The 23,435-nt window shown below is 36.2% G+C and overlaps 1 protein-coding gene across 3 annotated transcripts in view; it reads right to left on the bottom strand.

The window, feature by feature from the left end:
* The window catches only part of ZNF385D (zinc finger protein 385D), an 801,336-nt gene that overhangs the window by 112,472 nt on the left and 665,429 nt on the right, over nucleotides 1–23,435 (bottom strand). For all 3 annotated transcript variants that reach the window (XM_070575952.1, XM_070575954.1, XM_070575953.1), the window contains one exon: nucleotides 4,121–4,231. In XM_070575952.1, the coding sequence (XP_070432053.1) occupies nucleotides 4,121–4,231 (111 nt within the window). The remainder of the gene's footprint in view (nucleotides 1–4,120; nucleotides 4,232–23,435) is intronic.

Here is a 23,435-nt window from a genome sequence, read left to right as displayed (position 1 = left end):
ATATTATGAAATGCCACTGTTAGGAGGTTAATCATAGTGATCCTTAGATGCCACAATTTTTTGATTCCTTAGGTTGGGGACTAAGATCTTATTTCCCATTCTATAAATAGTCATTGAATAATCATTCTCTACCTCACTTAATCATCTTACATCCAGGCTGGCCCTGCTATAAGTTGTCTTTCAAAGGCATTCTTACTAACTTGCACAGGCCAATGGTAATTTATGCTTATTTTAAGATGCTGATAAAATAATTGGACAAATTACAACCTTTCAGTCTTTAATTGGAAGCTTTTTGCATAACCCCATGTGTGTCATATAAATGTTGAGAGGAGTCTTTTTCAAAGAAAAAGCCTACACCAGGAGAAGGTAATCTGATTTAAAGTGCATACAATAATATACTATTAAAAAGATATCTTCAGGGCAAAAAATGGAAAATGTACTGTACAGAAAACAGGTACAGCATATCACCAAACCACAGAGTTTATAATATGAAGGGTTAAAAGATAAATAAAGGCTTAGAGGGAAAGGAAATTGAATTTTCATGATGTGGAGATGAAAAGAACTACAAGCTATTATTTTCATTGGAAGGGGAAGAAGCTTTGAAATGTAAAAAGGTTCATAAGGCAAAAATGCATTCTTATGTGACAGAGGATTCAACCAAGCATATAAGCGAATTACAGTGTTACTTTTCCAGAAAGATTCTAGGTTTAAGAATGGAAGTAGGAAGATAAATTCCAGATTTACCTAGAAAGAGCAAAGAGGCAGTTGTATTGGAATTAAAATGATCCAATATGATATATATATATGTATTTTCTCTTAATTTAGAGATTATTTTCTTATATATGGATGAATGGGTGATAAATTCAATTAATCTTGGCATTCAGTATTAAATAAGTCATAAAATTAGTATCTATGGATATGACCAGTCAATAAGTAAACAAATCTAGTATTTCCAGCACATTAGTTCCCCTTTTTGACATAATCATGCTACACAGACATTTTTAAAGTCTCTAAAGGAGTTTCCACTTCTGTATTTCACTAATTATATTTTATTTGTAAGTCACAGTTAAACTGTTGCTATGTCATTTATAAATTCAATAACATTGGATCCTCCTACTTTAAAAAAAATACAATTTTAAAAATTAGCCCTGCATAGTGAATTTATACTCAAGGTTCAAGATAAGGAAAAATATAAGAGCAGTGAATTCACATGTGTCCGATTTATACAGACCAACGAAACTGGACTGGGTAATTATCTGATTACCCAATTTTGAGTGGTCCTGAGATTCAGCCCAAACCTAGGTCAAAAGTCCAAATGAGTATCTGTGGTAGGTGGAATAATGATATTTAACTCCTAATCCCTGCAAACTATGAGCGTGTTACATTACATGGCAAAGGGAGATTAAGTTAGCAGATGAAATTAGGTTGCTCATCAGATAAATTTAAAATAGAGAAATTATCCTGGATTATCCAGGTGGGTCCATTGTGATCACAAGGTAAATGTGGAAGAGGAAGGCAGAAGAGCGACAGTCAGAGTAATTCGATGTGAGAAAGATATGATTGGCCATTGCTGGCTTTGAAGATGGAAGGGAGTCACGAGCCAAGGAAGAGGGCAGGCAGCCTCCAGAAGCTGGAAAAGAAAGGCAGGAACTGAATCTCCCCTAGAGCCTCCAGAAGGAGCATAACCTGCAGACACCTTGACAGTGAGCCCAATTTCTGACTTCTCACTTCCAGAACTAGAAAATAACACATTTGTGCTGTTTTAAACCAGTTTGCTGTAATTTTTTACAGCAACAACAGGAGATTAATACAGTAACCATCTAGTTGAATGGTCAAGGCTGCAATTTCATTAATTGCATAATTAATTAATAATTGCATTAATTATGACCCAGACGGATTAGCCTAAACCTCCCAAATATCCCATTTTCCTTTTACCACATGCCAGACAAACCTGAACGCAAAGCTGCGAGAATGAGAAGCAATTGTCTCTGATAAATACATATTGATTCCTACATCATCTTGAAACTTCATTAGCAAAATAAATCGCTATTCTCTCTTACCAAGAAAATAAAATAAAATTACATTTTAGAAAAGAAGTGTGTAAATGTTCTTTACGTTATATTATGTTATGTTCTTTATGTTAATATTAATAATCATATATGTAAATATATGTGTGTTTCTTAAAGCATACCTGACAATATTTCTGAAGTCTTCAAACATGACTTTGATATCCATCTCTAGGATTAGAAACACTAAAAAAATAAAATAAAAAATTGAACAACTGTCCTGAAGTGGTGAGTAACCTATCATGGGGGCAAATCAACCAGAAGACCTAGCCTGGACGTGGCAGATGATTTTCCTACATTTAGTAGGAGATTGGGTTCAACGAGCTTAAAGTCTCTTTCTGACTCTCAGTTTACAGGAAGTTTTCTTAATTCAGAGGACATTGATAGTAACACTGTTGGCAGGGCGGATATTTGAAATAGCCTCCATTAGATGTAAGAAGCTGGCAACATGGCTCCTGGGAGACTTCTGCATCCTTATCTGATCAATTCCAAAGTGAAATATTAATATGATTTAAGAAGAAAAGACATCAAGAAGAAGCCTCTTAAATTAACAATTACAGAACTATATGATTGTTCACTGAGTGTTTAGAAATGATCAAAATTGCAACTATCGAGTTCAGAACTCTTAGTTAAATGTCAGGAGGACTCTTTTTCTTTTTTTTTTTTTTACAATATCTGGAAGAGATTATTATATAACATTCATCACTTGAAAATATTTTTCGTTGATAAGTTAAACCATAGTAAATTTCTTAAAATGTAAATCAAATCAAGATGTTCAGTATTAAAAAATAAACAACAAACCAAAACGACAGGACAATATCCCTTCAAATAAAATGCTGTATGATTAGTGTATTCTTTTGTATAGCAGCAAATGCCACTCAGGCGCTTTGCCTGCAATCTCCTTTTTTTTAAGCCAACAGAAGGAATGTTATCAAATTACCTGATGACTGTACTAGTGAGTTCATAAGATAGTAGCAATCTTAAGACAAGATGAAATGTTCTCACAAAGGAAAAAAGCCACCTTATTTATGCCACATCTACTTCCCATGCCTGATTATCTCATATGCTAGCCTTCTCACCAGAGCACCAAAGGGACTTACTTGCCTAGGGAGATTAATACTGGAAGGTATAACATTCTCCAGAATCCACATCTGTTTGGTCATCTCCACACTGCATAACAATTTAGGGCCAGATAATGGCACCCTGGAAGCACCATGGATAGGATGGGATCCTCTGTTTACCTAGAGTGCCAACAAGGTGTTCAATTCCTATTTTTTCCAAACCATCATTCCCTCTCTTTTCTGTATCTCTCAGGACCAACTCCACACCAAAGCAAGTTGGGGAGAGGAGACAATAATTTTTACATTGGGCACAAGCCAAAATAAGCTTCACTGTGATGAATCCAGAGTCCACGCTGATCCTTAGAAAAGGTATGAAAGATGTAAATAACTCTCCGTGTATAATTTGCAAAGCACTGGTCGGGTCCACAGACATCTCCCTTCTGTCATGTTCTCCATTTAGGTTTTTTCTTTAGGGGCTGGAATGTTTTGAGGTATTCAGGATCCCTTGTTAAAATGCTAATACTTCCAGGAAGTAACTTGAGAGCTCTAACACAAATATAATTAAGGACACAAGGGCTGATCTGGAATTGGGGACCACCAATGTAGGCAAAAAGAATTTACAAAGCCAAAATCTTGGCCTTGAAATATAATTTGGGACCTGTCTTATTTCAGAGGTGCAATTTATTGAAAGCTTCATTGGTCCCAATTTTGACTATTCCTCAAAGGGAAAGTGTATTACCTAAATTACCACTCCCAAGAGACCAAAAAATATCATTAGACTGCAAGTATTTAAGATTGTAAATGTCTGATTTTTTCCATAGTAAACAAGCAAACAACATAATAAACTCCAAAACTAAAGCACATAAGGAGTTAAAATGTTATCTTTGAATTGTCACATGCTTAGTGATTGGAGAAAAATGTTTAAAAAGTCTCTTTGGCAAGATTAAAACTGCATAATACATTTTTTTAGTGAATACTAAATGATAAACTTACATCGGAATTAAATCTCAACTGGCAAATGTTGCATGATATGATTTGCTTTCTTCGATGAGGAAGAGGAACTCCGAATGTGTGATTTATTACAGCTTTCTGAATCGGGTCCATCTGTAATGAGAAAAAAATACAACAAATAGAAATAAACCTTGTCAGTTCCATTGGAATGTTGCCTATTTTACTAAAGAGCCAGTCTGTACAGCTTCAATCTACTGCTCACATCATACAAAACATTTTTCTTCTAAGAAACGGCATTTCTACTTTCTTGGAAAATAGACAACAATAAGCTGAAAGCTCCGTATGATAAGGAAATGATAAATGTACCCATTAGAGTCTGCATACTAACCGTTTTTCTTATTTAGGATCAACAATTGTCTCAGTTTGATAATCCTAAAATATAATTAAAGATTTGTCAAAATTCAGTTATTGCGAATGCCAGCAATGTGACACAAAGGTTTGTGTATACCACTGCCACAAAATGCACTTTAAATAGACTTGGTCACAAGAGCAGCTCTGAAAATAAATTATGCACCATTATCCAACATTAACCTCATGCTATGCTTGGTATCTTTTCTATCTTAAGAATATAGTATACAAATCTTGCTTTCTAAGAATTTAAACACACAGAGCTATCAACTCATTCAACAATCATTTATTGACCACCTCATATATACTGCTATCCTATGGACTTATTATTGGAGGTTCAGAGAAGTTTGGGCCAGAAGTCAGTTGTCTTTCTCCATCCCATATTCCCAGGACAGGACAAGCAACACCAAAAATACAGTGTCAGCAACCCAGCTCTGATAAAAATTAATGTCTTCTCACCAAGCTTTGTCCTACAGTCCACATTAGTGGTTCTCAACTGCTAGAATGAGATATAAAATTTTGATCTGCTTCTTAACAGTTGTGCAACATCTGCTTATCCATGTCTCTCTCTTAAGGTTACGATGAGGTTTAAAAGTGTTAATTCACAAAATTTATTTAGCACAGTCATTGCTGGGCACATTAAGAAATCAATAAACATTGACTATTATATTTTGTCTATTGCACCACATGTGAAGATCAAGGCTAACAGAAGGCTCACGCTCCTATAGTCATTGTTGGCACATTACCGATTTCTCACATAACCAAAAAACATTTCAAAATAATTTAAATGTTACACATATAGCCATAACTTTTGTTGAATGCCTGCAAACTTTAGAACACAGCTCTCATCAGAAACAAAGTTCTTACGAGAGCCCTCACAATAGGTTAAGACAGCTCAAAAATGATTTCACACAAAGAAAAACGCTAAGAACGTGTCTATGAAATAATGCTCTAATATTCAGCTTCTGTGACACATTGTAGTTTGTTAATTACCCTAAACAAGTCATTGATAAATTCCCCCTCCTTTTGTGTATTTCAAATCATCACAACCAGTTAACTCACAGGCTCCCTACACTGGTAGGTAGGAGGAAATTTCTGTCTATATTCACAACTCCTATTAGCTTGTCTAGGCATTCAATGTACTGTTCTAAATAATAACAACAACAATAAAAATAACAGCATTCAGCTTTTATTAAGTGTCTTCTAGGTAGTTTACACATTAAACAGTTACAACGATCAAGAAGAACTCATGGGTGTAATCATTTTTATTTTCCATCATCACTTCAAATTTTGTATCTGATGTTAACCCTTGCTCAGATTCTGGATGAAACTCAGTTATCTGTGATTTTTCTGGTCACCTCCAGGTATTAACAAATTCTAGGATCCTCTCCCCCTTTACTAGTGAATTCTGTCATGCTTTCTTCTTCACCAATTTTATTCAGATATGATTCACATATAATAAAATTCACCAAAGTATAGAATTTCATAAGATTTGACCAATACATACAGTAATATTAATCATCACAAAGAACATTTCCATCACCTGGAAAAGGTCCCTGCTGCCTTTCTGTGGTAGATCCCTGCCTCCCACCGCCAGCCTCTGAAACCACTTGTCTGCTTTCTATCACTATATTTTTGCCTTTTCTCAAAGTTCATATGAAGGGAATCATACACTATGTGGTCTTTTGTGTCTGGCATCTTTCATTCAGTATACAGCTTTTAAGATTCAACCATATCGTTGCCTGTAACAGTAGCTTATTCCTTTTTTTTGAGGAAGATTAGCCCTGAGCTAACATCTGCCGCCAATCCTCCTCTTTTTACTGAGGAAGACTGGCCCTGAGCTAACATCCTTGCCCACCTTCCTCCACTTTATATGTGGGATGCCTGCCACAGCATGGCTTGACAAGCTGTGTGTAGGTCCACACACGGGATATGAACCAGCAAACCCCAGGCCGCCGAAGCAGAATGTGTGAACTTAACTGCTGTGCCACTGGACCAGCCCTAGCTTATTCCTTTTTGTTGCTGAGTCACATTCCTTTGTATAGATGTACCATAATATGTATATCCATTTGTCAGTTGATGAACATTTGAATTGTTTCCAGTAAATTCCATAATCTTTTCAAATCTTAATACACAATCTAAAGCTCATTCCTAAATTCAGTTCAGCATCTTAATCCAAACATAAAAAATTAATTTAAAATGACAGTCTCTTTTCCTTAGCTTGGATCTATTATTGGATAGCAGTATGAAAGGCCACAGGGTACAGGTTTCTTCGCTCTCTCTCTCCATTCCTCCAAGTTCCCCACCCCAGCTAAGCTTCCAAACTTCCCTCAACCGCATCTCAGTCCTATCTCCTCAGGACCAAAACGGACAATGCACAGAGCTTGAGAAAACCAACAATCACACAGATGTGTGAATCTAGGCTGCTTCCACAGCCTTCATTCTGCTCCCCTGGATCATTTTTATACTACTTTAAACATGCCATCACAATGCTTCTACGACAACAATCACAGAGAACCCTGGGGGACCATTTCCCTTTCAGCCAACAGCTAAAGAGAAATTAAAAGCAGAAAGAGGTCACTGACTTAGAGGTGGTTGTCTCATCACACCATATTGCATCTGTTCTGTGCATAAGTAGGGCCCATTTCTATCAGAGGATAAGGTGAATTATGCCTATACCCATTTAGGAATGTTGAAGTCCTCTGCTAATGATACTATGAAATAAAAATGAACTACACATTTATATTAAAGATGCTCTCTGAAAATACACAGTGCTGAGTTTTCATCATATGTTGGTGGGCATCATATTATTTTCGTCTTTTAGTAACACTGGGGAAGCAATGACAACATTCACTCCAAATTTGTGTAGGAGGTATTTTGGAACTAGACACTTCATGCAAATGTGGCATATTCTCTAGATTTAATTCTTTTGTTGGAATTGAATGATGTTCTGATCATTGTGACTATAAAATCAAATTTCAAAATGCAAAATAGCGTATTCTTCTTCAGAGACAATTTTATTTCCCAGTATACTTAAAAGAAAAGCCACCTAACTGAATTATATTTTAAAGATGGATTTCACCAACCGTAGTTACACCAACAAAAGTAATTATCTTTTATCATTTTAGGAATCTGGTACAACAGAATGATAAGTTTAATGCCTTTATTAATGAACATAAATCGTATTCACCCCTCTAATATATACATATGTAAATATATGTAAAAGCATTTACAGCAAGAAATTATGAAAAGGTAAAATCTAAATACTAACCAGTTCTGTTGTGAATAGCTAATTAAATGATACCACATGGTATGTAACTAAAAGTAGCATATACTCACAACTAAGGGGACATACACAGCCACTTTGACCATTTTGTCTAAACATAACCTTATTTACCATTGTAATCAAACATTTTGTTTAAAAAGAAAGTCATATATGTTGGTTTCCCCCCATGAACCAATAGGTCTGATCTGTAAAAACAATCACACCTTATTGTTTGTATGCATATTAACATTAGGAGTTTTCTAGAAAACCAATCTTAAGAGACACCAATGTGTGTAGGTAAGAAAAGAGGAGTTTGCGAGCCAAATTAAGTTGTAGTAAATCTAGGTACTGAAGCCTGGATATTCACAGTGCACAATAAAATATTAAATTCTCTGAGATGCCTCAAAATAAAAATACCTGTTTTAAATAAATTTCTAAAATAATATAACCAAAGCTTTTGTTATTTTGTTTGTTTGTTTTAAATTCAGCATCCTTATTCAATGCATCCAGCTTAGAAATCTGGGAAATAAAATCATTATAAAAATATGAATAAAATGGAGGCCAGCCTGGTGGCACAGCAGTTAAGTGCGCACATTCCGCTTCGGTGGCCTGGGGTTCGCCATTTCAGATCCTGGGTGCGGACATGGCACCACTTGGCCAGCCATGCTATGGCAGGTGTCCCACATATAAAGTAGAGGAAGATGGGCATGGATGTGAGCTCAGGGCCAGTCTTCCTCAGCAAAAAGAGGAGGATTGACAACAGATATTAGCTCAGGGCTAATCTTCCTCAAAAAAAAAAAAAAAAAGAATAAAATGTAAAGCCTTTAGTACAAAAGTAAAGATATTAAACTAAAATTGTAATACATAGAAATCAGATCCACAAAAGCTTTGATACAGTTCACTTAACTTATGTAGCACTGAATTAAAAACTAAAAGAAATGGAAAAATCTACATGGTATTTTAAGACATATTTATCTAACTTCTAGAAAGGGGTATTTTGAAACCTAAAATATTCTAACTACATCATCCAATCCCCTAAAACAAACAAACAAAAGTGAAGAATGATACACTACCTATTGATATGCTTACCAAACTCTAGACTAAAATTCAATTTCAAATTCAGCCTATGGCCTTATTTAAAGCCAAATGAATATGTTTTTCTTCATTTCAGACTCAAGGAACTTTGCATTTCTATCTCAGGCCTAGCTTTTCCCTCCCCTCCCCTCTGGGCGTTCTGCTAAATTGCTCTGTAAATGAGGGTACCAGGGACAGCCTCAGGGAGAGGGCCCACTGCTTTCTTTAGGATGCCCGCTGCAGTTTCAGAGAGGAGAAAGCTTAACCCTGAGTTTACATTTCCTGCTCTAAGAGACCGCCTCTCTTTCTGTTCCTATTATTATTGTGGCTTTCAGTTTTAAAATCAAAGAATAAGAACTTAAATGCCAGGAAGTTTCGAAAGATGTCCAGAAATATAAAGGTTTCTCTTCCACCTGAGATTTCTATGTAACGGTGGCCAGCAACAATAACTCTAAAGGTTACACTTAGGGGTACTGACCATGTGTTTTTATCTTTATAAGCATTATTTCTATCCTAACAACTTACTGAGGAGACCTCATTGCCCCTTGCCTAACGTGACACAACTAATAAATGGCAGAGCCAGCTAAGATCCAAGGCCTTCAGCTCTATCCCCTGCCTCTCTCAGGTACCACAATAAAGCACTATGATATCCATTATCCTGGCTATTCATAACTCCATAGTATTAACTGACACTGAGTAGAGACCCTGATAAATTTATTACATCAACTATGAGTTAGTAGAATTTGTATTTATATTACTTATATTCATATATTAGAAAACATTAATGAAAAATTCCTAATAATCCCACTCCTATAACAAATTTGTCCTTTTGAAACAGTTTCAACTTTTGTCCTTTTTATTTAATGTTTTAAATGGATGTATAACTTACATACAAAAAAGTGCACACATCCTAAGTGTACTATTAGTTATTGTTTTTAATATGTGCATACTCCCATGTCATCATCATCCTAATAAAGATATAGAACATTGTAAACATTCTAGAAGGTTCTCAGTCCTGCTCCTGCCCTGTCAATATCCTCCAGTGGTAACCACCATTCTGAGATCTATCAACACAGATTACTTTGGCCTGTTTTCGTACTTCACAAAAATGTAATTATACAGTATGTATTCTTGGGTGTCTGGCTTCTTTCATCCAACACTGTGTTTGTGAGTACTTTCTTCATTTTTCATTGCTCTATAGCATTCTATAGTACGACCACACCACAATTATTGGCCAATTCTACAGTTGGACAGTTGAGTTGTTTTCAGTTTGAATCTATTGTGAGTAAAGCTACTACAAATATTTGTGAGCATGTGGTTTGTTGGATACAGCAGGCATTTCTCTGAGGCATATAGCTAGGATTAAATTCCTAAGTTGTAAGATACGCACAGGTTAAGTTTAAATAGGTACCACCAGACAGTTTTTCAAAAAGGTTGTTGCAATACTGCAACGCAATTGTGGCACCAACTACCCAGAGTTAGCATAGACTCCAAAAGTTAATGGTACATTTCCCCCAAGACTGTCCACACTTCAGAATCTAGCCACAAGTTCAGAGGTCCCCAAGCCACCTCCACTTCTGAAAACTGGCTACAACTGTGAGGGTTACCGTGACCCCTGGGTCATCTCATTAGCACAAACTCAGATGTATCCAAGGTGTGCATGATTAATGAAGGCACTCTTCTCACTCAAGAAATTCCAAGATTTTAGAGGTTACCGCCCAGGAACTAAGAACAAAAACAGCCAAAATCTTTATTATACAACAGGTGCACAGCTTTCCAGTTCTGAATTCACAATTTTACATAGCTTTAAGTATAGCAAAGAACATTTTCATTTTTTTAATTTAATAATATATCAAAAGAATACCTACATTTAACCTCAGTTTTCATATTTACCAATTAAGTGATGGCATAGTATTTCATTAAATGATTGTACCACAATTTACTTAGCCTATTCTCTGTCGTTGGATATTGAGGTTGTCACAATTTTAAAGAGCGCTGCACAGATCATTTCTACGAGTGTAGCTTTTTATAAGAACCATGGCATCTTAGAGCTGGAAAGAATCTCAGTGCTCATATTTTGCCTTCTCATTCCGCTGACAAGGCCACTAAAGCACAGGGAGCTGAAATACTGGCAGCAAAAAAGGGACAAGAAACCAACTCGCCATCTCCCAGTTCTAGGTTCTTACAGCTATAAAATCTGACACTGTGTCTAACTCTTATTTTTTCCCTCAAAATAGAAAGCAACAAATGGTTAATGTGTAGTCTATATAACGTTGCTGCTTTTATTTGCTAGCTTTTTTGTTTTAATATGTTTAAGCTTCTATTTCCTCACCTCTAAAATGGGGTGATCATCACTGCTGGGTTATTTTGAAGAATGAATTATATAAAGTGTATGCAGAGCCTGGCCCTGTGCCTGGCACCTAGAAAACACTCAACCCATGTAGCAGCTTCTGCCATTTCTATTTTATAGCAATAGTGGTAAACATTACTAGTCCTTTGCAGAAGCAGAAAACCTAGAAAAAATAGAAAGATGCTTCAAAATGTCCATGTGACCCAAAACCATCCAAGAAAAGATATATAAATGCAACTACATTAAAGTTTAAATTCCGTTTGAAGGAAACAACAATAGCTAACTTTAAGGGAGCACTTCGATGTGTGAGGCATGTCGATGGGGCCTCTAAGTCATATCTCATTAGGTCTTCATGGGGTACTATCCCTACAAGGTAAATACCGTTTTTTCCCTTCTAATAACCTTTATTTTTCAGAGCAGTTTTAGGTTCACAGCAAAATTGAGCAGAAGGTATAGTTTTCTTTTGCTTCCATTTTATACATGAGAATGTTTAGGTACAGAGACATAAGCTAATTGGATTAGGGCTTCATAGCTAGGCACTTCTAGAGCTGTGATTCAAATTCAGGTCATCTGACATCACCATCTTTACTCTCAAACACTGTGATAGATTTTTTTTTTATGAGCAAAAGAGAAAATGAACATGTTGAAACAAAAAAAGATGGGGAGAAAATGTCTGTAATATGTAAATCAATCAAAGATTATATGCTATGGCTATAAAGAAGAGCTCTGGAAATCACTATGTAAAAGCTAAAATACCAGTGGCAAAATGGTCAAGACATATCAAAAGGCAATTTGTAGAGGAGACTATGTGAATGGTCAATAAAGAATAAAATTCATTGGTTATTGTGGAAATGAAATACAAAATAACAAGGAGAGAGTTTTTACACAGACAGTTGGCAAAAATAAATCTGACAACATTTGGTATTGACAAGGATTTGGGAAAAGTGGAGAAGAATTTGGCAGCACTTAGTAAAATTGAAAATAAACTGAACATGTGACCTAAACATTCAACTTCTGGAGAAACTCTGGCACATACGCACCACGAGATCGTTCAAGGAAGTTCCCTACAGTTTTGTTTGCATTAGCAAAAATTCTGGAACAATGTAAATGGCCAAGAATAAGAGAAAGGATAAATGGTCAAAGAGCTATAAGAAGAATGCCATAAAGAAGCTACAAAGAATTCATTAAACATTTCTTTGTCAGCATGGACAGAAAAACAACAACAGAAAATATACCAAGGATAGCTACAATATGACATCAGACACAAAAAAATTATAAATGCATAGTCAATAAAGTAGGAAGGAAAAATTAGGAGAGCACCATTTTACAACTCCTAAAGAAATTATATGTCTAGGCAATAACCATTAATTACTACTAATGAACAAAAAAAGACAAGCAGACGTCAGGTGTCTCCTGAAGAAGTACAATACCACCTATGACGAAGACTTGTCCAAAATAAAAAACCTGAATCTGATCAAGCCTCTAGATGTAATTACCTGTTTGTAGGAAACAGAGGGATGGAAGAACATGTTAAAAGTCTCCACATGGATAAAATCAGCAAATTCCAAACTGTGGGAAACTACAGAACAAATGATGTGCTTTTTTGAACAAATAAATAGGTCGAACATAATAGGGGGGAGACCTATAACTCGAAAGATACTTAAGAGACAAAGCAAGCAATTCTGAACATTGGGCTTACATGGATCCTGGTTCTAACAAACTATACAATAAATATTAGGAGACAATTGGAGGAAAATAAAACTGGATATTTATAAGAATAAGGAATTATTTTGGATTTTTAGTTGTGATAATTGCAGTATGGTTATATGTTTAAAAAGTCATTACCATTTAGAAATACATAGTGAAATATATGCTGAAGAAATAATATTATGACAGTGATTTGCTTCAAAATAATCAAGGGTATTTGGAGGCTAAGTGGGTGGGGATATTTATGAGACAACATTGGTCCTGATTTGATAATTGCTAAAGCTAGATGATGGCTATGTGGGTTTTCATTATACAATTCTATTCTTGTACATATTTTAATATTCCATAATAAACAATTAATAATGCCACATCAAAAAAATTTATAAGTTGTTTGAGGGTGCACATATTTATATATAAAAGTATACGAACTAGAATGGAAAGAAGAGCGCATACCAAACTGCTAAGAGTTGTTGTCTTTTGGGGCTCTAAGGATGGGACTAGGACAGCAGCTAAAGAGGACTAGAGCTTTATTCATAATGTTTCATTTCTTCTAAAATATGAAACAATTGGAAGCAAAAATGACAAAATATTAATATTTGTAAAATTCTGATTCAATGTGGGTTTTGTTATAATATTTATTATACTTTTCCTTTCAAAACATCTAAAAGTAAAAGTTCACGTGCAAATCATTCAGTAGATCATACACAAGTGAAATGATTTGGGAGATGATGCCTTTATTTTCCTTTCTGTGGGATTTGAGTTGGTAGGGAATTTAGCAAGAATATCAATCACCCAACACTGAGGGACAGCTCTGAGAAGGGGGGTGGAGGGACGGTGTTGAATAGAGGTGCACATGAAGTCTCATGGTTTCTTTGTTTTTGCCTTTTGCAAAGGACAGGCATGAAATCATCCAGCAAATAAATTCATTCAAGTAGAGGTAGGCTGATTTCCAGCAATCTTATGAATTAGGTCAAGCCCAAATCTGCTGATTTGATAAATTCAAGTGGAAAATATAAGTATATAAGTAAATATAAATAAATATAGTAAATATAAATACAAATATAAATATAAATATAATAAATATAAATATAAGTGCATAAGTACATTAAGGGCACAGTCAATTTTTCGATGCACCAAGCTCTCTTTTACCTTCAAGGAAGTACCTCATTCTAGTTTATCTTCCCCTGGCTAATGTCTGCTCAATTTTCAGGACTCAAATCATGACTCATCTCTTCTTCTAGAATTCTTAGCTTGACCGCCTTCAGATGGGCTGGGGCCTCCCATTCACTCTGCACTATTCTCTATCACATCATCTGAAAGTATCTCTTGACTTGTTTGTCTCTCCCAACAGAGGATAAAGTCAAGGCAAGGCTGGGTCCCATTGTTCTTTGTACCCAGCAATCAGCAGAGTGGCTCCCACTTAGCAAGGGCTCAACATGCCTGTTGAGTTTCTAAACAAATTGAATGATTTCGAAGCCCAATAGCAAAGCATAATATCAGTCTTGGAATGGCATTAACAATAGCAGTGGGAAAACCTAGATTCACAAGGAAACCTTAGGTATAAGGGGTAAAGAGAGCTTATCAGAAGCAAAAGTGTGTGGAAAATGATTCCATGATATAATATGGGATGCAGGATATAGACTCTGGGAGTAGACTCTACAACTGCAAGCTACCAAGCAGAAATTGCATATGGTCTTTTGTCATCTAAGCAATGGGGTAATGGTTGATGGGTTCTCTCATCTACACTTACATGCTAACATCATTTTACCACCAGGCATCTTCCTAGACAAGGGCTAACAGCCATACTGGACGTCTGATCAGTTAAGGAGAGGCTGATTTTGTTCAGAAAACCAATGCTTGTACTTAACTGAGCAAAGGTATTTGGATGCTCTCCAAGTACTCAGGACACATGCAGTGTAAGAGACATTTCATTGTCAGTAGCTTTCTGCTATGGCTATTTTCCCTAATGTTCTATGAGTAGGCTAATAAAATGAAACATAGCAAGTTCAAAGTAAAGGATGGATGAGCTTGAGCGGATCTTAAGACATTATTTTCCTTAGGATCATTTACGTGCTCAAGCAAATTGCATTTAATCAATGTATTGTGGCCCTATCACATGATGCTCGCAGACACCTCCACTCTGAGATTTTGAAGTAGAAATATGGAATTGTTACCAACACAATTTCTTGGTCACGGAAGTTTAATCCTGGGTACAACTTTAGAAATCACCTATTTGTGGTATTTTCAGTGGGTAGGAGCTATGTTTCACCCATGTTCATATCTTCTGTGGTTCTCATTCCTTCCTCTGGAACCCAGTAAGCACTCAATACGTGTTTAAATTTTATTGAAACTTCTCACTTTATAAGTGAGAAAAAGCTATATCCTGAGGAGGAAAAAAGGTCTGAGAAAAAACGAAGGAAAGAAGGTGATTTTAGTCATTGATGGGCTTCCTTTTTCTGCATTGAGATTTTTTTCTAGCCAAAAGAATATTAAGTTTCTTTAAAAAGAATGATTGTTGCCTCATCACATTAATATCACCCTGTGGAGAAGGCTCTAGTGTTTAATTTGGACATGTTAGAAATCTTGTTATCAGAATTGCAGGGACTTAATTTGACTCAAATGTTTTGATCAGGATCCTGTTTCTGTTGAACTTAAATAGCAAAATCTCTTTCGAAGACAACGAACGCTTAGGGTGCCTGCCTGTGCAAGAAGCCAGACTGCTCACTGGTCTTCAGGCCTGGTCTCTGAATAAGGTAATTAACTCACCAATCCCAGAGTTGGGATTCCATTTACATGGAAGGCCCCAGACAGCATGGCATTATTGACTGAGTAGGAGAAGAAATTCTAGAAATCCATTCTATTACCAGAATGTAATGTACCAGAAGTCCATGAACACATCCGGTTCTTGGGAAGGTCATTGACATGTGGGCCAGGTGCTGAAATCTGCTGTACTCTGAGGTGAAAAGAAAGGTAACGACAATACACTTTTGTACATAAATAGCAAAAGGCTAAATTGAAAGAGATTTCTCTTATTCTGAAATTATGTCCTTCCTACTTTTCTGTTGTTAAACTCCTTTCTTTTACAAAATCATGGCACTGTTTGATTTATTTATTTTTTTACGGCTTGAAACAATTAAAACGTGAAAATCGTATGTTAATTTTCATATTTACTTTTCATATTTCCTTTTTAATATTTTAAACGTATATTAATTTCCTGGGGCTGCTGTGACAAACTACTGCAAACTTGGTGGCGTAAAATAAGAGAAATTCATTACCTCACAGTTCAGGAGCCTCGAAGTTTGTAGTCAAGGGGCTGGCAACGCCATGCTTCCTCCAAAACCGGTAAGGAGAATCCTGCCTGCCTATTCCTAGCTTCTGGTGTTTTGCCAACAGTCTTTGGTTTATAGATGTATCATTCCAATCGCCCATCTTCACATCATATTCTTCCTGTTTGGTCTGTGTTTGTGTCCAAATTTCCCCTTTTTTATAAGGACACCAGTCATTTTGGATGAGGGACCAGTCTCTTGAACTCATTTTAACTTAATTACCTCTGTAAAGAGCCTATTTCCAAATAAGGTCACATTCTGATATATGGGGGGTTAGGACTTCAACATAGCTTTTTTGAGGGCACACAAGTCAAACTAATAACAAATGGAATGGACAATATAAAAATCTAGAAACCACTGTGAAACTTTATTTAGGTGCTAATTCTAGGGTTTCTTGGATAAAAGAAAAACAAAAATGAAAATCAGTTTTCTTGTCTTAGTGGCTAAAAGGGAAGGTGTGAACAATCAATAATCACTGAGACCATCCCTGGCCCACCCTCTCCCTAACATGATCAATTTTAGCCTCAAAGAGTTTGGCAATCCTCAAGAGTCTGGGAAGAAGAAACTAGTTCAAGGAATTGAAACATACATAGACACAAGGAGAATGGAACTGAAAGTAGTGCAGCTCTTTACGAGCAAGGCTGCAAATAACTGAGTTCAGGCATTTTTGAAATGTCACAAAGTGAAAGTTATGAAGTCTATAGAAAAATTGAACAATGGCACATCGATGAGCTCTGTAAGCAATTATCCTAATTTTGTTTGGTTAAATTAGAAAAGACATAAATTTGTGGCTACATGTTTTCCATTGTACTTTTTTTCTTGCTCTTTTGCTTGTTTGTTTAAATCATCATTTAATGCCTTTGAGGAATTACAATGATGCATGGGATGGCTCTTTTTACACAAATTCCATCTCTGTAGGTAATCTATGTGACTTCTTCTAGCATGAAAATTCCAAGATAACACACGTATATGAAATTAAACATGTAAGAATATCCTTGCTTGTTTTTATGTTTTCTTTAAAAATGCAAATATGCATATATGTCTGTGCGTATATACATTTGTGTGTGTTTACACATGCATCCATATTATTTATGGACCAATTTATGTACTAGTATTTATCTACCAATTCCCTATATAATATCTCTCAGTGCTTGGAATTTGGCATGGCTCAATTTCCTCTGTTTGGGCTAAACTCGATAATTTCTTGAAATATTCTACTTCTTCTTACACTGAAGTAATCATTTAGGAATTTACACAAATATTTCCCCTACCCCTTATAAGTGGCCCATATACCTGTTTCTTTTAGCCAGTGATGTGGAACTCAAGTCACAAGGCGCATTCTACGTTGGCAAACATCGCCTTCCATGAACTAGCCCAGGCCCACATCTCTGTATTCATTTACCTTCCTCTTTGCCTCCACTCTTTTAGTCCAATAATACAGATCTGCGGGCAATTCCAGCATAATCCAGTAGGGTTTACCGTCTCCTTTACTTCTGTGAGGGTCTTTCCTTTCTTTGATCTTTATTACTTATAAATAACATCTATAATTTCTGTCTATCCCTCCAAATGCTATTTTTTCCAAGAGCTTCCCCTCTAGCCTCTCAGTAGGCAGGTCCAAACACCCCTCCTCCTCCTCGAAACACCCTATGCATTCTCAGCATCACGTCATACACTACCCGCCGCTTAAGTATTCTGCTGTAGTTCTCTGCTCCCCAAATCTCAAAAGATGTAGTAAGTTTTATTCATCTTTGAAAACAAGTGCCTGAGCACAGAAAGTGCTCAAGAAGAGTTTATTTTTGAAAAAAGTAATTAGAAATGCAAAAGCAACCTCTCCAGCCAAGTGTCAATCATTTTAAAGAGAAAAAGGTAGCCCAAGATATAATTCTTGGTTGACGCCACGTCATTCAATTTTGTAGAAAAGTTGCGTTGTCATCTGAGGCTGATTGTGTTTTGGGGCCTTGATATAAATATTCAAAATAAACTGTATGTTTAAAAAGTAAAAATAATAATCTGTCTCTTGAAAGCCTTGCCATATATTTAAGGCAGTCGTTCTGAACCCGGGCTGTACACCAGGAATCACCAGGCATCTTGTTAAAGGTACAGAGCCAGAGTGCCAACACAAGGCAAATTTGTTCAATGTTTAAAAGGCTCCCTGGGGATGGCTGAGGAGTATTGCTTAAGACTTCGGTAATAGAATCAACTTTCTATGATTAAAATGTTTAAACCAGATGTTTCCAGGAAACGAATGTCTTCTATTCCAACAATAAATGAGTTTTAGACAAATAATCCTATAAAGGATGTGGTATTATCCTCGTTTTACAGAAATGGAAACTGAGGCACAGCCAGGACAAATGATTTGCCATGGAAACTGATATATTATCAGGTAGCTCCAAGATTTAAACCCAAGTTTATTAATGTCCAGTGTTCTGCCTACGTATCACACTGACTCTCAATTATGTGTAGCAGCTCAACAAACTTGTGAACTCAATTTAATAACTGGATCTGAATTTGGGGTTCTTGGGAATTGGCAAATCACAGGCAGAAACACACAGACATTTAAAAAAAAAAACTGATGAAGAAAAGTAAACCAGAACAGCTTGAAATAAGCGAGGGCTATTATAAAGTATTTCTAACAGTTGACTGACTTGCTTTTATTACATTGTGGGCTATTTTAATCCCCGAAGTGTTGCTAAAGCACTGCTTCACTTCTCTTTATATCTTTCTCTACTCTGACTGTTTTCCACTTTTGGACCTTTTTTAAGGACTTCAGGTAAAGAAACTAATGTAAAGTCGAACTGTAGTTAGAAGCTTGAATCAGACGTAATGAAGGTCAAGTGGTCAGCAAGATGTTCTCAACTGTGGAGGTCAAGGAAGGATGGAGCCGAGGTTATCTGGTACTCCCAGAAATCCAAAAGATCAAATTCATCTGAACCCAAAGTGAAGGTAACCCAATACCTAAAACCCCTCTTAACCATGAAGGTACAGTTACATGTTGGTTGTATTTTAAACACTTTTAGTGTCGACCATATAGAAACACATGTATAAATTTTTGAAAAACGCCAAATCCAGTGCTGTCGGACCATTGGCGGCTCACTGTGTAGAAACTACAGCATAGCTGTATAAACTCAAATATAAACCATAACCACTCAAACCACTTTTCGCACGGCCCAAAGGGGTTTGCACATCTCAGCTGGATTCCCACGAGCAAGTACATTGAGAACAACTGATTTAAGAGATTATTTTGTTGGTTGGAACACTACCTTGTACATTTTGTATTTCCCATGCACTTCATGTCTTCTTCCACAGGGACTCTCGGAATACATTGTGCTATAATTCTTTTCTACTTTTGTCTTTCTAAAATCAAATAATGCACACACGGTAACAAACCCAATAGGACAAAAGAGCTCCGGATGAAAAGCAAAATTTTCCCACTCTTAACTTTCTCAGCCCAGAGGTAAATGCTTGAAACGTTTACTATTATTGGAATCAGTGTTAGTATTGTTATTTTCTTCCAGTTTACATCATAGCTGTAAATAACATGCTAACATATTTATATCTCTAGACACTAATACATTAACATGTATACAACATCACACTTCCTTTTTCTTTCTTTGTATATTCCTTTACACAGCTTTTTGAAGTTTTATTAATTTGAATATTCTGATATTTTACAACTATACCTAATATGGCTCCACTTTTATGTTTGGTTCCATTAACTTGAGTCAGGATGTCAAATTCCCTGCTTGAAGTTATTCATTTTCTTATATCTCTTCTCCCTCAGTTTCCAATTTCCAAATTTTCTCAACTACACTTAGACTTTTAAACGTTCAAAGTTTTCTAACGGAAACATTTTTTCCTTTAACTACAACCCATTCTTTTAGGCTTTGTTCAAAGATGACTAGAAAATTTAAAAGCTAATAAAAAACATTATCATTGTTTTGACTTCATCAGTACTTTTGTCTGCTGACCGGGTGATATGATAGGATTTGATTTATTTCTCTGTGGTTCCAATGCTACAAATCTTGGCCCATTCAAAAGAATTTTTTTTTTTTAATCTTCGAGCAAAGTAGCTTCTACTTTCTTATTATAATAATCCATCAATTGCTTGAACTGTCTTACTTTTGACTGTTATGTATATAAACCCTACTTTTCTATTGTTTCTTTTTGCCCTTTTTTTCTCTTAATGCGTTTTTTTCCCTGAATTTAAAACAAATTTTCCTCTTCTCAATCAATCCCCATGTTTCTAGTCCCACCAGTCTCATGCTTCTGCTTTATTCACTCACCATTACACCTGCAGAACCTAATTCCAGACGTTCTCCAAGGTTCTGACTTCACACTGTTCTCCACTTTCTTCTCCTGTGCACTTCCTTCACCACCCGGCTTCCAGAAATGCTTAAACCTTCATCTGCTGCTGACTCAAAACACCTTTGTTCTTTTGCAGCCATGTCCCCTTTTGTATTTCTTTAGATTTATCTCAAGGAAATCTTGGGAGAAAAGGAATTGTATTTGCATGATCTTTGTCTCCTTTTGAAATAAAACTAGAAGTTGTTTCTAAATGCGTTTTAAATCACAAATCTGAAGAAAGGTAACCTTGGCTCCTACAAATACACATTAATTTAAAATATCTGATATTTCCTATCAGTAAATTGTAGTTTGCAGGTAAAGGGTTATCGTTGCTTGTATTTGATCAGAAAAATTACCCCATTTAAATAATCGCCTTGCTAAACAATATTTTAACCTCGAGAACAAGATTTAGGATCATGTCACTTCCTCTTAAATCTTCTGGGAACTCAGTGAAAGTTGCTTTTCCCTACTTCTTAGAATATGTAACTCCTTCCAACATGGAAATAATTATGTGATAGTTAAAAATTACATTTTCACCCTTCCTCTGTTGATGAATTTATTTGTATTTTAAGTGAACTTTCTAAAAATCTTTCTTGATAATTTGCATTTTGTAAAGAATCCTTGGCTAAAGAAAAGCAAACATAAAAAAGGCAATAACAATGAAGAAAATATACTAGTGCTAACGACTTCCGCTAATTACCTGGCAAAATAATCTGGCTGCTTGAGCAGCTCTGGGATGGCAATATTAACTCTTAAGTAAAACACATCACAGATTAGGTGTCAGGCTGCTAAGCTGAAGTTCAAACAATTCCCAACCATTAAACAGGAAACACTGCATGACATGGCTTGGCAAGGGTTCCTGTAACCATTTGCACTTTATCGTATAAATCCACCCAGGAATAAAATAAAGACAATGTAGAGTTCAAAAAGGTAGTGAAGGGGATAGCTGAGCACTGGAAAATGGAGTGATGAGATTGGCCTAAAAAAATAAGGTATCCTGGAACGCAAATCTTGTGCTGGATAGGCATGGATTTACATTTGGGAATGGTTACCTACTAATTTTTCAACCTTGGGAAACAGTATTGGGAGGATTAAAGGAGATAATATATGCAAAGCACTTGAAACAGAGCTAGGCATGCTCAGGATCCATAAGGGTATTGTGGTTTTCAGACATCATCAACCTCAGATATTGAGGGCCAAATAAGCGGGAGAAATAATAACTCCTGGGGCCGGCCCCGTAGCCAAGTGGTTAAGTTCATGTGCTCCACTTGGGTGGCCCAGAGTTTGGCTGGTTCGGATCTGGGGCGCAGACACGGCATCGCTCCTCAGGCCACGCTGAGGCGGTGTCCCACATAGCACAACCAGAGGACCAACTAGAATATACAACTATGTACTGGGGAGCTCTGGGGAGAAGAAGAAGGATTAAAAAAAAAGAAGAAGATTGGCACCAGATGTTAGCTCAGGTGCCAATCTTAAAAAAAAAAACAAAAAAAACTTCTATGCTGTTTTTCCAAGGCTTAAGATGATGCCTGAAGTATAGAACTATTAAAAAATATTCTGTATTCATTGTTGAGAGATTAGTTAATATGATAACAAATTTAAAGCAATGAATTAAAGACAAATTGGGAGGGTTGATCAGTTTAATAAGGTTTTAAGGAAGAACCTGAACAGGTAAACTGAACATGTAGGCTCGGCAAGAAGAAGGGCATTCGATCAGTGTTGAGAGGGAAGGAGGTCCTGTGAAGTGAACGGATTGTTTTCTGGATCTCTGTGGATTTTCGTCCGAGGACGGATACGTAATCTAACTGCTGAGCAGACAGAAGACTGCAAAACAAATGGCTCTCATCTCCAGAAAGAAACTTAGAATAATTAAAGTTAGAGAAACATAAATAAATTTTAGTTCAACTGGCAAGTGTTGAAATAAAGATAGGAGTAAAGTGTCATGGAAGCAGAGGAGAGGAGGCAGTTACTCAGTGTGGGGATGTCCTGGAAGACATCATATGAATGACTGTATTTGGGCTAATAATTCCTAATGAGTAGGAATTATTTAGATGGAAATGACAATTACAATAGAAATAGCCCATGTAAAGATATAAAAGACTGTGATGCTGTCAGTAAACATTTAAAATTTAGGTATGAATGGAGAACAGTGTGAGTGGAAGACACGAATATGGCGAGGTAAATTGGGGCATATATGTACATAACGAGTGTGCTATGTTAATGAGTTTGGACTTTTGTCCTTTGAGCAATGTTAAGCTATAAGAAAACAGTCAACTCAAAAGCATAGGTGACAATAGTGGTATTTTTAGAAAAATAATTTAGACAAGAACCTGAAGGGAGAAAATCAATCTGGAGTCAGGAAGACAAATCAGGAGGCGGCTGCAGTAGTCCAGCTGAAAAATAAGGGTCATAATTCAGCCAGTACAACCGGCAGATTGAGGGCGAGGTTGGGGAGATTTTTTTGGAGACAGGCTTTTAAGGCAGCATTATCTACTTGAACTAAGGCCCAAGGAAGACTGATTCTTCTCATCTGGATAACTGAATGGACAGTGACAACATTAACCATCACAGGAATAAAAGAAAAGTGGCAAGTTTCAGAAAGGTGTGTGTGTAGGTAAAGGAATTCGTGAGTTCATTTTTGGGAACATGTTAAATTTTGCGTGCTAACAGCAGACTTTATATCAGATATGTAGCAGATATGTAGGAAATTAGAAATAAGTCCCAGGAGTTTAAAAGTGTGTTTGGTGTTGAAGATACAAATTTAATAATTCTTGGTGCCACTGGGGACATAGAAGTAAATGATATGGAATAGACTTTTGAGTAAGTGAGAACAGAGGAGACTACAAAGAGATTCCTGGGTGAGCACTGATGTTTCTGGGGAGG

Source organism: Equus przewalskii, chromosome 15 (genome assembly GCF_037783145.1).
Source record: "Equus przewalskii isolate Varuska chromosome 15, EquPr2, whole genome shotgun sequence".
In the NCBI taxonomy this organism is placed as follows: domain Eukaryota; kingdom Metazoa; phylum Chordata; class Mammalia; order Perissodactyla; family Equidae; genus Equus; species Equus przewalskii.
This window is presented reverse-complemented; position numbering and strand designations above follow the sequence as displayed.